At 45.1% G+C, this 20,386-nt stretch overlaps 1 protein-coding gene across 1 annotated transcript in view; it reads right to left on the reverse strand.

The window, feature by feature from the left end:
* PRDM5 (PR/SET domain 5) overlaps positions 1 to 20,386 on the reverse strand; it is a gene marked incomplete at its 3' end in the record, with an annotated part of 156,291 nt that overhangs the window by 28,536 nt on the left and 107,369 nt on the right. The window contains exon 13 of the mRNA XM_084252352.1: positions 18,506 to 18,591. Within this exon, the coding sequence (XP_084108478.1) occupies positions 18,506 to 18,591 (86 nt within the window). The remainder of the gene's footprint in view (positions 1 to 18,505; positions 18,592 to 20,386) is intronic.

Below are 20,386 nucleotides of genomic sequence, written 5' to 3' on the forward strand. Positions count from 1 at the left end.
GATACGATTTCATGGTCATAATGATAGATGCAGAAAAAGTATTTGACAAGATTCAACATCCATTTATGGTAAAACCGTCAATGATATGGGAAAAGAAGGAACTTATTTCAACAAAATAAAAACCATAAATGACACACCCACAGCTAACATACTAAAAGGAGAAGAATGGAAAGCTTTTTCCCAAAGAAATGGACAAGGATGCCCACTCTCATGATTACTGCTCAACGTTTTATAAGACCTCCTCTGGGCAATGAGAAGTGAAAAAGATATTGAACAAAACCAGACTGAGGAAGCAAAACTGTTTGTTTGCAGAAGACATACTAATATACACAGAAAACCCAAGATGTGACCAAAAAAAAAAAAAAAAAGCTTCATTTCTATACACAATGAATTAGAAGAAAAATTTTTTATCGAAAAGGTAACATCCCGGGAATAAATTTGACAAAGGAAGTGAAAGATGTGTACACTGAAAAGTGTAAGATATTGTTAAAAGAAACAGAAGATACAATGAACTGGGGAAATATTCTGTGTTCATGGGCTGGAAAAATTACCCTTGTTAAAATGGTCATTTTACCTAAAGCGTTACACAGAATCAACACAATCCCTATGAACATTCCAATTTTCAAGGAAATGGGACACTAGAACTATACAAAAACTTGTAAAGAACCACAAAAGACCCTAAATAGTCAAAGCAATTCTCAAAGAAAAATGGAGGAATCACATTCCCCTCTTACAAACAAGATGATAGTAATAAAAGCAGCCATACAGATAACCTGGATAACACTGTGAGTCCAGCAAGAAACCCACCCATATGCGGACAGCTGGTTCACAGCAAAGGAACCATGAGTTTAAGAAGGAGCAAGGAACGCTTCGTCAATAAATGGTGCTGAAATAAACTGGACATGCAGAGGATCAAAACTAGATCACTAAAACTATTCATAACACTTCAAAATCGATGAAAAGGCCTGTATATATAAGACCTGAAACCATCACGTTCCTAGAAGAAAACATTGGGTGTATGTTCCATTATGCCAGCCTCAAAGGGGCATTTGTGTACTTGATTCCTGTTAGAAGGGAAACACAAGCAATAGAAACAAATGGGACACGTGGAACTAAATACTTCTCAACAGCGAAATGAAAACCGCCACAGAGAGGAAAAGCCATCTACTGAACGGGAGAAAATATCTGTGAGTCAAATGTCCCATGAGGAGTTAATATCCAAAATCTGTAAAGAACTTATACAACAACAACAACAACAACAAAAAAAAAAAAACAATTGATTAAAATTTGGGCAAAGGATCTGAATAGACACGTTCCAAAGACGACAAACAGATGGTAAACGGGCACACAGAGAGATGTTCTCTGTCTCTTGTAATTAGGGAAATGATAATCAAAAACACAATGTGATTTCACCTCACGTCTATGAGACTGGCCTGTATCAAAAAGACTACAAAAACCATTGGTAAGCGTGCAGAGAAAAAGGAGCTTCTGCACACTATTGTTGGGAATGTAAACTGTCTTAGCTTCTATGGAAAACACTATGGAGATGCTTCAAAAAATTAAAATAGAACTATCATATCATCCAGCACTTTTGAACCTTTCCTTCTCATACTGAGATAGTATGCTTTGTTATTTTTTTAAAGATTTATTTATTTATGCATACAAGAACTGGGGTGCAGGCCAGAGGTGTGGGGGGGTGAGAAGATTCATCAGAGACAGAGCAGGGAGCAGAACAAGCAGACTAACGAAATGCACTGCTGAGGGAAGCAGCAGGCGAGACAGGAGAGGTCTGCAGCACCATGCGGGTATCTCCCTGGCCGGGGATTGAACTCATGCTGCAGTGGCTGCGGATAGCTTCATAGGTTGCATCTTAACCCCTTGCGCCATCGGGGAGGCCCCCTGAGATAGTATGTTTTATTGTTTTGATTCTTCACACATTTGTTCCTTGGTTTTGGATGCACCACTGCCTTCAGAGTGTGCTAACATGTAAGAAAAGAACTGCCAGTACCATCTCTAAAATATCTGTTCTCTCTCTTCTTTCATAGTTGCAGTTGCAACAGTTTTCCTACTAGAAGCCACAGATTCTATACGTCCAATCAACATAAACAATACACTGTGCGGAAGATTCAGTGAACTCAATTATTTCTTTGCACCTGAAGGCACTATGTCATGAGGCCCAAATGCTTGGGGAGAGATTGGTGAGTGCATGTATTTCTTTCCTCCCAAATAAAGTACAAAACCAATCTCCAAAGACCTCTTTCCAGACGGGGAAGAACAAAAATGGGGTAGGGTTGGGAGTAAAGCGAGTTTCCGGGGCCTGGGGCCCAGCATCGCATGGAAGGAGCAGACATTGAGCACGGTAGTGCTAACAGCGCCGAACAGCACAGATGTGGGGGAATTCATTCCTCTCCTGCCAATGGGAAATAGAAACACAACTGAATATTTAAAAAATGCAAGATTCAGCTTTTGAGCCATATATTACTTGGTGATAAACTGTCCCGCATGTTAAAGACTATATTCTAGATGGAATGTCACTTCTTTGGCAGTGACGGACACATTGCTTACATGTCTGCAAACACATGTTAATTTTAGTTCTTTCACTTCTGTTTTCACTACAAAGCCAAGTATATTTAACACATCCAAAGTAGTCAGGCACATATTTCAGCAAAATGTTAATTTTAACCTACACTGGCACAGTGAACCAAATCCATTCATTCACTGAATAGAAGGAGTAGCTGAAACTGCAACCCAACTTTGGAAAAAGGTGTGTGTATGTACAGATAGTAATATGCAGACACGGAGATCTGAGTGCCTATATATGCATATGACAAAGATTTGCATTAAATTGAATGAAATCAAATTATTTCAGCGTGATGCATATTAAAACTAGTTCTCGATAAGCCATTAGACTTCCCCCCAGATGCCGACCATTTCTTGCAAGCCGATTAAGTCACCCACAATTTGCCCTTGTCCTTGAGTGAGAGGTTCAAGCTGGTTATGAGTCCCCAAGGCCCGTCGCCCATTCATGCTGGTTTGTGATTTCCAGAACACCAAACCTCAGGCTGTGACCTACACTGTTCATCTGCTGCAATGCAGCATCAAGGCCAGAATATGCACCGTCAGAATCACTGTAGACCAAAGTTTCATAAAGGAAAATATAAGCCCCAGAAAAATAATCCATCTATCTGACATCTTTAAAGTATAAATAACTTAAAAGTATAAATAACTAACACTTCATAGCATAAATGTTAGAGAAATTTCTGTCAACTCTGGTTACTAATGTTTCAATTTACAATCTCAACCACTTAGGCAACTATGTTGGGGAAAAAAAAAACCCAGATTTAAAAAAAAAAATCAATAAAATTTTACCTAATTAATGTGCACTTTGATACATTTATAAAATGATTAAAATTTTATTTGTATTGATCAAAATATGACATATACTTATATATTTTATAACTGTATATTACATAAAGAATATATAAATACATCTACTGTTTATCATTCTGATTCCACCCAACACCCAGTGGTGATTTCAGAGAACACTTAAATTGAGTAGTATCCAAAAAGTTCATTATAATGAAAAATACCAATTGATTTTTCTTGCAGTCGGGCCTCTTGTTCACTTTGCAAGGACACGCCATCACAGAACCTGGTCTGCTCCTCTCTCGCCTTTTGCTTTCCCACCAAACAGCACCTTCATGCCACCCCCAAAATTCCACCTAGTGTTGCATAACAGGCAGGACACTAACCTTTTCATCTCCACACCTAAACACATTCTCGAAATCCTGAACTCACAGCAAAGGGCAATGCGCACATTACAGATTTCCTAAAAGGAGATTTATCAAATGGAAACTAGACACAAGAAATAGGACTCGACTGAAAAATACCCCAATCTGTGATATACAGGGATGATTGCAATTGAGAACAGAAATGAAACAGAAGAGCACAAAGGCCAAGCTCAGACTCCACGAGCAGTGTGCTGAGTGGCCTCGGCGTGCTGGGTGTTCACCTCACGGCAAATGAAGATTTACTCTTAAGCAGAAAGTGAAGAAAAAGACAACTGGAGGGTCAGTGTTTCTCGAGGGAGGTGTAATTTTTAACTTCAATACACTGTGGCTTGGGTACAATTATAAATGATGTTTGTGGTGTGAACTGCCTCTCATGAAGTTAAAAACTGAAGAAATCAAAGAATAAGTCTCTTTCATAGAGAAAAAGGAAACTGTCATGTTTTAAGCTGAAACCAAAAACGACCTCTGTCCTAAAGGCCCTCTGTTTCTTTCACGAATTTCAGAATAAATTTCACTATGATGCGTACAAATACTGCAATCCAGCCCCTTAGAGGAACTCTCAACCTCTTGAGGGGCAGGATGTCCAACACGGAGGCCCTTCCAAGCCAGGGCCCCAGGGTCTGACCACTGACCTTGCTATCAACCTGTTGTGGACCTACTGGGGGCCATTCTTGGCCTCGATGAGTCTCCCTGGATAAAGAGTTTACCTAACATGGGCCTCTTCAAAGATCTGAAAGGTTCTTACATTGAATAAGCAGCTTTCACTTCCGTGGCTCAGAGAAAGTGCAATCTGAGGGACTTGGGTGAAATGTGAGAAATGTATCTGCTTACACTGAAATTTCACTTATTCAAATGGATTATAAGGAACATCAAGTATCCCTCTCTGGTAGCTTTCAAAATATCAGCAGTATTTTAGTGAAAATAGCTTAAAAATTGCAAGCAATGGGAAAATGTCTGTAGAGGTCAAATGTCTGAGTCATTTTCTTGGCAGGGTGTCTTGCTGGCAGTCACGAGGACCATCTCTTTACAGCATTCATGTGCTACCTACACGGCCAGCATGGTTCCTGAGGAGCCTGCAGTTGTGCGTTCCGGGGGACTCAGGAGGTACTATGCCAGCAATGGGCTGGCTGTTTTTTGAACTCGACAGGACATGCACCCCAGTTTTCTTAAGAGTTTTCATAAAAGATTAATGGATTTCTACAACATGGCACATACCCTAAAGCACATGCATACGGCTATAGACATAGCCATAAGGAACAAAACCTCTGGCAGTAATGAGGCCACCAGCACTGCCACAACTGGCTATGTGACTCCTGTCACATTAGCCCCCCTCAGCCAACCTCCTGGACCCCCAGCAGGAGAGACCCTCCTCCTCCAGACAGGGGCTCGCTGGCTGCAGTCCTCACTCATGGTAAGAATTCAGTAAGGGCATTTTGTATAGGATAATAACCTGCTTCCTTTTATTTATTATCATAGCATGCATATGCATAAGGTAATTCAAACTGAGGAAAGCACACACATTATGAAAATATAATTGAGATGCTTTTATGAAGAAAAGAAAGTAAGTAAGAACCTCCACAAAGCATTGTTCTTGAACTCCACTGGGAATATCACCCAGACAGTCTTTTATTTCAAGATTGTTATGATACTTCGGTAATTAAACCCCCCTGAATAGGGTGCAAGATGAATATAAAATTCCGACTCAGAGAGAAAATAGTATAGACAATGTGTTACTCCTCTAAGAATGGCCCTATTTCTTTTAAAAATTAATTGTATATTGCCTATCTTAAAAACAAAGAAAAATTCTCTTTATATGTTTCAGACAGCATGTACTTTCTTTCACACTCTGAAGCGTATTATTAAAGTCGAAAGATAATATAATGGTGGTGAAGCAGCCATCAGCTTAAATGCTAAATATTTATAGAGTTTTATTTCAGTTAAATCTACAAGCTGCTCTATACAAGCTCTCTGTCAATGTACCGAGTTCAAGGAGTTGAGCAGACAGCTCTGAAACACCTGCAGTGCTTTTACAAACAGGCTGCCCACGGCTGGGAGATGTTCTCTTAACCCCTGGGTACCTGATCTAAGGCCGCCAGGGTCAGGTCAGAGGCTGCCAAGTTTCCATCACCACGGAGCCAGCTACACAGAGACTGTGCAGGTGAACACCACCAACTACACCCCCGGGGTTTACACCTATCACCAACTGGCACTCAGTGGTCATTTGAACAAATGCCTAACGACATCCTATTGTGTGCCAAGTAGGCCCTGACATTCCACCAAGGATCAAGGCGTCTTCTCCAGTATGTGGAATAAGAGTGACAAGGGACTGTACGGGGTGAGATGGAGCATGCAATGCAGACTCAGCAGGGATACTGGATCCAGCCATGGGCTGGCTGGTCAGAGACAAGGGAGGAGCTATGTGGGGAAGGCAGGGCAGCAGAGAAGGGGAGCTCAGCCTGAACAGGTATGGAAACACAGTTCAGAAAGAAAACGAGGGCGTCCCGGTGGCGCGGCGGTTGAGCACAGGGCTGCGAAGCTGCCTGCAGCCTCTGCAGCACTGGTTCCATCCCTGGCCACAGGCGAGGGTCCCACATGGCGCGACAGACCTCTCCTGCTGCGCCGGCTGCTACCCTCAGCAGTGTGTTTCATCAGGATGCCTGTTCTGCTCCCCGCTCTGGTGAATTCTCTCACCCTCCCGTGCATCTGGCCTGTACCCTGGTTCATGCATAAATAAATCTTAAAAAATAAAGACAGAAAACAAAATGAAATTTGGGCTGGTTGACAACATTGGGGAAACACCTACCTTATATATTATATCTCCCCCTTCCCTTTAGTAAAACAAACTGATTTTTGTAGGTATGGCAACAGCCTTTTAAAAATGGTAAGCTTAAGAGACGACTGCTCCAAAATCCTTATAGCTGCGTGTGGGCATGTGGCATGGTTCTGGGCAATGAGGTAAGTTGTTGGGGACTTCAAGAAAGTTTCTTCATGGAAGGGAATGGACTCAGGCACATCCTATTGCCCTCTCCCTGCTTCCTCTTTCATGTTACCTGGAATGAGGAGGTGAAGGCAAGAGGACCAACATGTATTCTGAGCTGGGACACTGGAACCTTGGCAACAGAAGCCAGCTGCTGAGTGAAGAACAGAAATATTAAGGGAATCTTGAAAACCTTGTGAAGCTTCCACAGTGGGCTTAGACTGCCTACCTTGAGCTCCTATGAATAAACCCTTACTTAGTATTTATTTAATTGAGACATGAGTGTCTCTGGGTTGCTGAAATGGCTAGGTGTAATGATGTGAGTGGATGGCTGAAGGTGTCACAGTTGACACAGCGGAAACACGCAAGAAATTGACTAGCATTTCCTGAGATGCACGCAGATGGACTGTCACCTATCTCAAAATAAAATTAGGAGCTTCAGTGGATTAAGAGGAGTTTCTCAAGCCTTCTGTGAATGCATGGAAATTATCTAGGAGATTGGGAAGTGAAATAAAAAGGACGAAGTTACATGATCTATTTTCTATTCCTAATATGGAGTACATTTTACACAGCTGTTAGGATTTTTGGAGAGATTTCTGGATTAGAGTGCATATATATAAGTAGTAATATATAAGTAGTTAAAAGTAAATGTTCGTTCATTCTAGAATATATTCACTTATACCTAATATTAAGAAATGAATGATTTATATTTTTTTATTCTAGAAACTCTTTTCCATTTTAAAAATTTTTTCAAGGTTTTTAATCTCCAGAGAAAACAGATAAATTTCAGTAATAACTGAATTTAAATATATAAATTCTTAACTATTAAGTGAATTCTATTTTCCCACAAACTTGTGTTTTGAAATCAAATGCATTGCTTCAAAATAGCTTTGATCTCTGAATATACTACAGTAGGTGATTTCACATTTTTGAAAGAGGGTAATACTTTTACATGAAATACTCCTAAAAGTTAAAATATGATTATAACTGTAAGATGACAATGTAATTACTCTTTGATCTGAGCTGTTGTATCCCTTTAATTTCAAGACCAAATGGATTGGAAGCAGAGTAACTTCATCACAGAACAGCTACTGTACTTGTTGCTAATACATAGCAACTCCACCAAACTGAGAGAAAGTCCTCATTTTAATTTTATTTTTTGAGACTTTGTTTTAATTTATTCACATTTACGTGCCAAATTCAAGAATTATTTGCCAATCACCTTTTGGTCTCCCCCTTTCACCCAACATAAAAACATGGCATTTTATCTCTCACTTAACATAAAAGACATTTTCAGAGTATTTGTCTGGAATCAGAGGCACATTTTATAGCTCGCAAAGTTTTTCACAGTAGTTTCGGGGTTACCGTTTTGCTTTGTCATTACCCTCAATGGTCCCTAAGCAGTAGAAACTAGAGGCTTCCTGGCAAGCTGGGTTACTCATTAAGGACAGAAAGTAAAGGTTACAAATCCTTAAAGAACAAAGTAACCTAGTGCTGGCAGACACTTTTCTTCTGCTTGAGTCAATAGTTATTCCTAGAAGGAACTAGCTGCTGCAAAATACTAGGTAACTACTAATACATTGTACATTCAGACTATGCAGGCAGAGGGCAAGCCCACACCTTTCAGTGTGTGTTACCATTCCCTCATCTTTATTTATTTTTTAAAGATTTATTTTTTATACAAGAGCTGGGGTACAGGCCAGAGGCACAGGAGGGTAAGAGGATTCACCAGAGACAGAGCAGGGAGCAGAACAGGCAGACGGACTGAAGACACTGCTGAGGGGAGCAGCGGGCGAGGCAGGAGAGGTCTGCCGTGCCATGTGGGTATCTCCCTCGCCTACTGGGAATCGAACCCACACTGCAGAGGCTGCGGACAGCTTCACAGCGCTGCGCTCAACCACCTGCACCACCAGGGAGGCCCCATTCCCTCATCTTTAAATCAAGAGGCTGGATCCTGGCCTTCCAACCCTAATACTGTTTCCAGACTGCACTCAAAACTAGTCACAGATGATGATGAAATGTGAAGAGTACACCCCCCTGTATTTTGCTCCACCATTAGTGATGGTAGTAACTGCAGCCTTAGCAACTGTGTTACATACAGTTAGTCTCAACCTGCCACACAGTTAGTGACATAATAATACCTCTAATATAAAAAGTAAGAAAATTCAGTTGAGATTAAGTTGCTAGAAATGAGCATTTGTCTTCATTTCAGTTTTGTGTTTCCAATAAGCAGGGACCATCTAGGATCACCGCCTGTCCTCCTTCATTCCCTCCTGGAAACAATAAAAGCCTGTGTGGCCTTAATATGACACCCAGAGCCCGTCTCAGCACAGAGAGTTCCTCGGAGTCGTGCAGAAAGCTGCCGGTTCCCACATTAGACTCAGGTCCCCAGGCACACCCTGGGGCTCAATGACTGGGTTTCTCATCAACTCACAAAGCACAACTTCATGTCGTCTGTACAAGCGCCGGCTGATTTGGCACAGCCCACCCCCACCTTTGCTCTTTTCCTAGAAAACCCGTAATCGCGTTTTCTGACCCAATTCAGGCTTCCTCGGGGGCTCTACCTGGCCTCCCTCGGGCACCAGGAGTAGCAGGTCTCCACATCCCCGGGGGCCCATGGCATGAAGGTCTCTCTCTGTGCCAGTGGTTCTAACTGAATCCCTTCGGGGTGTGCAGAAAGCTCCCGGGGACCCAGCACAGGTCTGAGAAACGTGTACCTTTTGAGATGAATGAAGATCTACTTAGAAAGTTGCATTTTGACAGGAGGATGTAGGATAAGGATGAGGATAAAATGAGGAAGCTGCATTGCTGCATGACTAAATGCATGAATGAACTAAGCTCTAAAAGAAAAAGAAATTTGATAGAAAAAAAAAAAAAAAAAGCTTAGCTAATTGAATGTAACTGTTGGAACAGTGACACACCCCCCAGCAGAGAAGGCAGGGGAGAAAGTGATGCCTGAGCAGGAACCTGAAGGAAACCCGAGATCTCCGCGGGGAGAGCGCGAGGATGAAAGAGACCAGAAAACAAGAATTATTCATATCTGCAAGAAATGCTCAAGCAGACACAGGAAAGCACTGCTGATCTTGGAAGCACCCTAGCCAGAGGTGCAAGCCGGAATGTGCGTGCTCTGAGGGGAGCACAGGGGGTGCCCCGTTGTGCCCTCGGGACAGAGACGGAGACACCCCAAAGGCACCATTGTGGGGCTGTACTGAGGGGGGTCAGACCAGGCTGCAATCTTGTCTAGAACACGAGCCCCGTGACACACAGCGCGCATAGTCACACTACACACTCCCGCGCCGACAGTCACGCGTGCAGCCACACCCACGCATGTCTCCCACACAGCCACGGCCCCGCTCTGCTCCAACTACCCGGGCAGGCGCCAGGCTGCATTCCCCACACAAGAAATACCTTCCCTGGGGTTTCCCAGAACCCACAGTAAACCGACAGATCACGGGCCTCCCCCAGGATGGCGGTGCACACGGCCCCCCGAAGAACAGCCACGCTCCTCTCTGCGCCCCTCTCAGGTTCTCCTTCAGCCTCGGTGGTTGCACCAGGTTACACAACAAAACACACGTCCTGGGCTGCACCCCCTCTCTCAGCGAGGCAGGGCTTCCTCTGGCCCAATAGCACCCACACACTTCTCTGGGGTGCTGGTCATGCTTTCTGCTCATCTCCTCCCCAGCACCCCCAAGGGCTAGGACTTTCCCTTAACCTTCCTTGAACACAACCCTGTCACAGAAGACACCCCACAACCTCCAGTGGGCCCACTGAGAACAACATGCACTTCCAGATCTTAACGAGTTACGATGAGAAACACACCACATCAGTCAGAGAGAGTTTCTTTAATCAGGAGCTCTCTCTACACAGCGACTGTTTGAAGTCGTCGTTAAGCCAAGTTAAATAGAAACTGTCACCAGAGGTTCCCTAAGATAAATGCTTTTGTTTTTAATTTTTCAGGCACATGAGATAATCAAGAAAGGCCACATGTCATCATAAGGAATTGCGACGCACAACAGGGATCTGTTTTTTTTTTCTCCTTGTTCGGGATGACAGCAAGAGAAATCAATTAGCCAAGTATTCATAAATAATGCCTTTAAATGAAGTCCTGAATTTTGCTCAGAAACTCCAATGATAACGAGCTCAAAGCTTCACCAATAACTCAGTTGAAACATCCTGTTGATCCCAGCTGGGGTGGTGGGCCCTGAGGGGTATATGACAGATGAAAATAAAAAGGCACTGACAGGATGATTATGTTTGTCTTTGTGTTCCCGTACCTGCTGGAGCAGGGAAGAGAGGGTCACTTAGAGTGGGGAAGAGCCCCCGTCAGAGACAAGGCACAGATGTTTGACTCCTTGTGCTAAACCAGTGAGGAAAAAGAAAGACTAAAGGCAGACAAGGAAAATACTTGATCGTTACCTCTCTACTCCGCACCAAAGGACCTGGGCAGAATAATCAAAAGTCACCAGCGGGGCCTCCCTGGTGATGTAAGGGGTTAAGCACAGCACTGTGAAGCTGTCCGCAGCCTCTGCAGCATGAGTTCAATCCCTGGCTGGCCAGGGAGCTACCCACATGGCACAGCAGACCTCTCCTGTCTCGCCCGCTGCTCCCCTCAGCAGTGTATTTCAGTCAGTCTGCCTGTTCTGCTCCCCGCTCTGTCTCTGGTGAATCCTTTCACCTCCTGTACCTCTGGCCTGTACCCCAGTTCTTGTATGCATAAATAAATAAATCTTAAAAAGAAGAAAAAAAGTCACCAGCTAGTTGGGAGAGTACACGAGACCCATGAACACAGAGCAGCAGCAGGAAAAAAACAGATTCCTAACATCTAAGAACAAAGTCCACTGATCAGAGTAGAGCTGGTACCGGCTAACGATCCACTAGGAACCAAGAACTTAGCAGCATCTGGAAAAGTCAGACCCGAGGCCACTGGCACTCAGCAGCCCTGGGGATTGAGTCTAACTACCTTCCCCAGCTTCCAAAGAGCTGCCAGCTTCTGTCTTCCCCTCACCCTGGAGCCATCTCTTTTCTGCACTCCTTTACAATGAATTACTCCCCACACCTGTCACATTCAGGCAGTTCCTGACTCTCCCTGGCCCCTTGTCCCCTGCAGTCAAGCACGTCTCCCTAGGATGACCACAGCCCTAGCTCTCCGCAGGTTTAGCCCTTTGCACTCCGAACCATTTTACGATATTTTGATTTAATTTCTTGTGCCATTTCAAGATAAAACTTCAGGGAAACATGCATGTCTCAAAAAGTTGCGTTGAAATAACCTCAATTCCCCGTAATCACTAATAAAGTGCAATGTCCCCTGAGAGGGGACATCCGAGTGATATGCTAGAATTCCGATGTCCCCTGAAAGGGGACAGCAGAGTGCAAAGGGTTAACACATGTGCTGGGCTCTCTCGAGGGATACCATGACCTCAGGATCACGACCTCGTAGCCCTGGGCAGATTGTGAATAGTAAAGTACCTTCTCATCTGATCCCCCCAGGGTGACAGCAAGAGAAATCAGTTAACCGAGGATTCCATCAGTACCGCCTTTAAATGAAGTCTTGAATTTTACACTGCACAAACGGCACCTAATCTACCTCCTTTTCTGAAAATGAGATGGGCTGGGTTTGACTGCTGTCCCCTAGGAACACATTCTCATTCATTTCCCTCCTAAGTGCTCTCTGCAGGGGGCAAACAGCAGGGTGGGGGGAAGCTCTGAACTTGAAGAATTGTCCAAAGTCCACCCTGAGGTCTGGGGTGCACAGCCCACTGGAGTTTCACCTGTCAGGTGTGTCAGGGCAGGTAAAGCAAAGGAAATGTCCATCGGCAGACCACAGCCCTCCATTCCTCTCTGGCAAATAAACCTCCACAAGCAAAGCCTTTAGATCTAGATGCCATGAAAGGCCCAGGGGACGTCAGTGCCACACGAGCAGCTCAAGGCAGCAAGCAGACAGTCACCTGTTTACTCGCTGTCACCTGGGTAAAAGCAGAGAAGCAGGTGAACCGCACACACAACCATCCCAACAGAGAAGGGCCTGCCGGACACCGGGCCTGAGGACTCCCAGCTCCATGGCTTTGCACACTTGTTAGATTTATTACTTAAAATAATGTTCATCCTTCCTGATGGGTACAAGACAGGACCCGTGACCACACGTTCTGACACACCATGTGCATGTCACAAGTGCTTGTTGACTGCACATGTGCTTGTCCCCTCGGGCCGTCTGAGGATGGCAGAACTGCACTTACTCAGCGCTGTGCAACCATCAGCACTTGTCCTAGCCACCTGCTACTACAAAACAGAACGCTCCAACACGTAATGACTTCGAATGCCTAGGTTTCCTGGCTCCGGGGTGGGAGTAGGTGCTGCAGCAGCCTATTTCCAGCCTCTCTTGCAGCTGCCCGGGGCCACCCCCAGCTGAATCCTCATGTCAAGGCTTCCCTGGATTCATACTCAAAATTACTGAGTGGCCAGAGCGGCGTCAGCACGTGCCTGTGGCTCTTCCACATGACCTGGGGTCCTCCCAGCATGGGCACTAGTGCCAAGAGACACACACAGGCAAGTGCTGCCAGGTCCCTTATGACCCCTGAGGTCCTGAGCATCACATCTGCTACACACTGACGGAAGCATCATTGTGCTCAGCCCGGCATGAAGGGCAGGTAGACGCCACCTGTTGATAAAGAGTAGCAGGTGCACACAAAGCGGGACTCCCGCCCCAGGGCAGCATCCTGGAGACTCCAGGATGGTTCTGCATTTTTTCCTCCCAAAATCAAGTTAGGCATAGAAACACTGAATGCAATGGTAAGTATCACGTTTTAAAAAACTGCAGAAAAGGCACCTCTGATGCCTGAGTCCAGTCCAATCCCTCATATGAATGTATTTCCAGTCCTGTAACCCCAAATACAGTGAAACAGATTTTAACTCCTTAAAAGATTTTTGACTACTTTCCTACTGGCTAATACATCCACCCAATACATCTATCAAGTGGATGGAATCCAATTTTTCATCTCTTACTCGCAAAGCCCAGGGGAGTTCAGGAACCACTCAGCCTGCTCTAGAAGGCCTGGACCACAGTCCTAATTTTAGGAACATCATCTGCTCTGCCAAAAAAGTATTCCTAGCCAAGGAACTGAAAACTCTCTCTGCTGGTGACTTCAAGAGGGCTGGCTCATGGGCACAGCAGCAGAGAAGCAGCCCAGGCCACTCCTAACCAAGTAGGTGACCGTCACAATGAAATTTCACAGAAAGGCAGAAAATGATGCTGTCAGTCCCTGAAAAGGAAGCTTTTATTCAAATGCTCTGGCTTTACTTTTACAAGGAAAGGCAGGTTTTTTTGGCAACAGAATAAGAATTTTCAATTTCATGAAGGTAGAATCTCCGAGACAAATAAAATAAGATAGTTTCTTAAAGCCATCCATCTTCCATAATTCATTTGCCAGGCAAATAAAATTTCCTGAAAACTACATGGGTTCTAGAAACAATACGAGATTAACTCCAAAGCCAATTAAAGGTATTTGTAAACAGTGGCAATGAGCCATATGCTGTTACTCCCACAACACAAAAGCTGATGAAGTGCAGAAAAATAAAAGATGGCAACACATTTCAAAGTTTCCTGTATAATCTAATTGTAAGTTTTTAAAAATGTTATTAAAAGTGTTTATTTGGGCCTCCCTGGTGGTACGAGGGGTTGAGTTGCAGCATATGAAGCTGTCCACAGCCACTGCAGCACGAGTTCCATCCCTGGCCAGGGAGATACCCTCATGGTGCAGCAGACCTCTCCTGGCTCGCCTGCTGCTCCCCTCAGCAGTGTATTTCAGTCGATCTGCCTGTTCTTCCTAATCTGTCTCTGGGGAATTCTCTTACCACCCCCTGACCTCTGGCCTGTATGCATAAATAAATCTTTAAAAAAATTTTTAAAAGTGTTTTTTCACCTCTTCCTCTTATCTAGATGTAAAACCAAAAATAACCCGCATGCTCCAAAGAACCTCACCCATACGAGGAGGGCACCCCCTCCCTCTCCTCTCAATCCACCAGCCACACGCCCTCCTCCACGTGGACATCAGCAGACCCCACAGTGCCCTTTCTAGGGATCCAGGATCACCCGGGACTCCTTACTCTTCTCACCGAACTGCATGGCTTGTGCACACCTTGTCAGCACGACTCGGGAGGTGCCCTACCTACAAACCCCAAGACCACCTGTCCTGTGGGCTCGCAGTCTCGCTCACTGGGCTCCAGAGACCTGGCTGGGTCTCCCGGCACCAGCCCTGCCTCTTTCCATTCTCCCTCGAGGATGACTGCAGAGCAACCTTTCCAAGAGAGCTGAACAACTCACTCAAAGGAAGAGAGCACGCTTTCAGCATTCGGATCAGTGCCTCAGTCCTGGCCCGGCTAACCTCGGTCAGGCTTCAAACATGCATCCTCAGACCGACTCAGTGAACAGCCCCCCACGGATCTGCAGTTTCTGTTCTCACTTGGCCCACGAAGTCATACCTCCCTAGGCTACCATCCTGCAGGTTCCTCAAAAGCTGAACAGAAATTCCACCTAGAATCAACTCACCACCCCACCTGCTCAAGTGGCCCACTTCTGCCTCTGTGTCCTGGGTGTTCTGTGCATGCCTCATAATGTGCTCGGGGGGGGTCCAAGCTGATTCTCCACCCTTCGAAGGTCCTTTCTGCTTTCAACCAAGGGGACAGAGACCCTATATGATGCTCCTGCAGCGAGGGAAATTCTTCTTGCACCCTCTTCCAGTTAGTATTATCTTCTGGCTCCAACTCCAACAACTTCCCCATAATGAACTCACTTTTCTTATCCCTTCACCCCATCACACTTACATGGCACCTCCGTGATTCACCGGCTAGATGCTCTGGCCAGGTTTTTTTTTTTTTTTTTTAAAGATTTATTCATTCATCTATACAAGCACTAGGTACAGTCAGAAGCGCAGGAGGGTGAGAGAATCCACCAGAGGCAGAGCCGGGAACAGAACAGGCAGACTGACGAAGTACACTGCTGAGGGGAGCAGCGGGCGGCAGGAGTTTGGGGGCTTTTTCACATTGTTCCACTGGCATCTTTCCTCAAAGCCTCTGGATAAACCCGGCAGAGACTGAAGCCTAGGAACCGAGACACCCACCCCAGCCTGGCCTTAGGGACTCAGCGCCCCTCTGCCTGGGGTCAGAACCAAGTGCAAAGTTCAGGCATTGGATAAACCCGCGAAATTGCTGAACCGTGTGGGAACCAGGGGTAGGAAGTCTCACGAAAAAAATAAAAACGAACAAAATATAAAACAAAACAAAAGATCTGTCGTTACTTTTAATTCCATTTAAAATATTTGGAGGCGCTCATCTGGCTGCCATGCAAAGGCTGAATAGACAGCTGTGATGTTTGAACCCTGAAACTTGGGTCAGCTCCTCGGGTTTTTTTCACCCGTGTTCAAAAAGCAGTTTCCCAAATAACTTTCTAATTGGTTCAGTTGCTTTTCATGTTGAAAATCAAAAGTGATTTTTCAACAAGACTTCACCCAGCCTTCTGTGGGAAATAGCTACAAAAACACAGTTTCTTTTCAACCTGATGTTTACACAATGGTGATGTGTTGGCGAGTGTTTTGGCTCAAAGTGTCTAAGACAATAAAAACCCAAGGCCCACCATGCCCAGATGATGCGCAGTTCCTAAGTTACATGCTCAAGTGGGCTTGAAACATTACACAGAAAGAACTAAGCAACGGACACTTATTTAGCTCAGACACAGTTTGGAGTGGTGAGGGAGCCCTTGTAGACAAAAGACAACAGCGATCAGGAGAAAGGACCTGGCAGGAGTGCCTGGAACATCTCCACAGCTGAAAGCTCAGGGCAAATTCCTATTTCCTCTCTAGGGTGTCTTATAAAGGCTTGGGCTGCAGCCACAGTGTCGTCCAAACCAAGACAGCTCCCCTACAAGAGTCCCTTCCCTCTCGAGAAATGTTTCCTCCATCACACATGGAAGTAAAAATGCACATGAGTGGGAAGGAGAGGGCAGGTAGCTAAGACCAGACACACAGCAGGAAGGCTCGCCAGGCCCTGCGTGGGCACCCCCAGCTCCCCACACCCTGGGGACAGAGCCCCTCTGAAAGCAGGTGCCAGCCCCATGGGGAATATATGACTTCCTCCTTCTACCACCTGCCGGGGGAAAGAGAGGCATTAAGTGGGAGAAGTTACCCCGACAAACTTAGACAGCCAAGAATCAATGGCTGTGGAAACACCCAAGGTACATACCCGGACCCACAATGAGGAAACCCTGGATCAATCTACATCAGATTTGAACGAAGGGTCATGAGCTATTTTGTGAGCTGAGGTCACCATAACAGGCAGAGGAGTGGACACAGGCAGAGGGCACTTTCTTGACAGAAACCCATCAGGTATTTTTCCCCGAGGTAATTTTGACAGCTCCTCCTGGGGTACCTCCATGTCCCTCCCCAGCAGTCACAGGAGACAGGACTGCATGCACCCAGGATGCCCAGGCTGGAGTAAGCACCCCTGGCTTCCCTAAGAGGAAGCACAGCCCCTTTGCCTGTATGCTGACATCTTTACAACACAGTGACACAGCCTGTCCCCTGCACACATGTAATCTACCTCTTAAGCCAGACTAAAACTTATACTGATGCTCAGTGCAAAATAAATATTCGGAACATATACATGTAAGTCATTATCAAGAACAGTAATGCTTGCCTACTCCTGTATATTGTTTACTAAGCAATTTTATCCCCCAATCTCAAATTTCTACTTTTCATCTACAGTAAACATGCTAAAGTGAGACGTCAGCTACAGAATGGCCTGTCTCCGTCACCACTAAAGTAAAATATTTTCTTAACAGACCTCAGAAGTATCTTTTATGCCCCACAGGATAGGGCAGAAAGCTAGAAGTTGATTATACTGGACAGGATATTACTACTAGGTTTTTTCTCTTAAGTTTTTATTTCAGAGCAAAGGTAAAAAGTGAAATCCAGGAGTGATCCAAATTAGAATCACTCTGCAGGACCTTGGGCAAGTCTCTTAAAATTTATAAAAAATCTATTATTTCGATAAAGACCTTAAGCACCTCTAGAAGCCTGAAGGAAAAAGCAAGCATGTGAAAGGCAATGCCGTCGTAAAAAAGATTTGAAGAGCAAAATCAACAGGAGCTACTGACAACATCAGCTTTCCAAGTTGCAAGTTCACAGGAAGGATTTAACTGGGCCCAAAACTGAACAGGGAGCTAACAGCTGTATCTGGATGGATAAGAAACAGACCAGAGTGACAGCCGTCCAGGGAGAGGCCGACAGCTGGACAGAGGGCACATCAGAATGAGTGCCGGTCTGCCCCAGGCCGCGCCTGCAGGCTCACCACCTCCCCAGGAACTGACAACTGTCAATGTCTTTCTTACAAACACACCAGCTCCCATGCAGAGAGACTCACCTCCATCCAAGAAGGCTCCTGCTCCTGGGGAGTCCTCTGCAAGACGGCGCCTCGGTATTTTATTAGCATTAAAACATTAACCACCTTTTTGGCAATTTGTGACTGGTAACCCCTACAACTCCTGAAAACCGATTCACAATTCCTAGAATGAGCCCCTTTTCGGGTCTAGATTTTTGTTTCTTTCATTATTTTGTCTGTTTTTTAAGCGTATCCCCAATGATTCATTGTAAGTATAGAATTTCAGGGACATGTGAAGTCAAATACCTTAAAAAAAAAAAGCAAGCATGGCTTATACAGTCAATCTTAACAAGACAGCACAAGTTCTTACCCTGGTGTGCGTGCGAATATGCATCTTCAAGCCATCATTTTTGCTGAATCCTTTTTCACAGTAAGGACACTGATAAGGCCGCTCACCTGCAAGGAAGCGGCTGGGTCAGAAAAATATCAAAATAGAGATGAACACCCTGCCCGACCCCACCCTAGACCCCGCAGCGGGCCCCGGCCTGGCCAGGAGCGGCTCTGGGCCTGGCTGGCGGACGGCTCGGCAGGTCAGCACTGGCCAGCAGCCGGCTCGCTCTGCTGTCCTTGTAACACGGGGGCCCAAGTTAATCTCTGATCTTCATGGATTCATTACAAAGATTTCCTATTAATCAGCTTATTCTGCCACTGTACAGACCATTATGAGGGTACAGATACAATTATTCATCGATACAAAATATTGTATCTCAAGGCGATGAATTTCTTGAATTCATGAAACTGGTTGTGTGTTAAATAACCACAAATTGTTAAACTAAATAATCATCAAAACAAGAGGACAAGAAACGTACACACACACACCCCTTTTTTTTTTTGAATTCCACTGTGAAGTGACAAAATGTGATCTTCAGGCGGACTCGGAGGTAGGCTCAGGTCAAAAATGGGCAGTGACTCAAGATCACTCATTTATTTATTCCTCCACTTAACGATGTACCTGTCAGGAAGGAGGTTAGACCCTGCTGCAACCAGAGGTCGAGGCAATAAAGTGTTTGCCTTCAGCAAAATAAAACTTGTGTTTTCCTCAGACACAGGCGTGCATGCCCTTCCTCCACCCTCTCATGTCAGTTTGATTTTCATCTGATCCAGTGCAGAACCGCTCACATTATTCCCAAAGCTCCTTCTCAGGTCAACAAAGGGGCTCAGTCACCTGGCTCCATGGCCGCCCCGGCCTCCCCCGTCCCTGCTGCAGACACGAGGGCACGTTCTTGGGTTCTGATGCCCCTGCTCCCCTGATGCCTTGCTCTGTGCTGCTGGAGGCTTGTCATCAGCAGCATCCCGAGCACAGCCCCAACACCACCACATCCCCCCAAACTCCGCTCCTGGAGGAGCCCCAGGCACCCTCCCACTGGCCTGGGCACTGGAAAATTATGAAACTGGGACCTCCCTAGTTGCGCAAGGAGTTAAGTTTCAGCACTATGAATCTATCGGCAGCCACTGCAGCAGAGTTCGATCCCCAGGCAGGCAGCTACCCACAAGGCACAGCAGACCTCTCCTGACTCACCCGCTGCTCCCCTCAGCAGTGTATTTCGTCAGCCTGCCTGTTCTGTTCCCTGCTCTGTCTCGGGTGAATCCTCTCACTCCCCACCGCCCGCACCTCTGGCCTACTCCCAACTCTTGTATGCATAAATATTTTAAAAAATAAAATAATGAAACACCCCAAATGGAAAAAAATAATACCCTAAAAATAGCAATGACAACACCCACTAGAAAAAGGACTCTAGAATGACCTCTCAGATTCGTCAGCTTCTTCTGTGAGAAATAATTGAGCTCTGCACCACGTCAACTGCCCTGGAATTTGTCCATCATCACAGTGAGGCCTGAGGAAGGGGTGCTTCCCACAAAGAATATGGGCTTTATTGCAACAATATGAAAATATAGTCGTAAACCTACACTGATGTGTTGATGTTAATTCCAGATCTGTTGAATCTAAATCTTGAACTATGCAATTTTTATTTTCTTATTCAAAAACTATGAAAAGCAAATTAACTTTTTACATTTTTCAAAGAAAGTTTTACTTGAGTGACAGATATTGAAGTTTGCTAACACAGATCCTTCTTAATGAGCTTATTTGCCAGATCAATCAATAAGCCATATCTTGATAATGGATAAAGCATGATAAAGCCAGTAAAGTGGTTTGCACTTACAAAATATACTTCAGAATTTTTTAGCAAGT

This window comes from Talpa europaea, assembly GCF_964194135.1.
Source record: "Talpa europaea genome assembly, chromosome: 13".
Taxonomy (NCBI): Eukaryota; Metazoa; Chordata; class Mammalia; order Eulipotyphla; family Talpidae; genus Talpa; species Talpa europaea.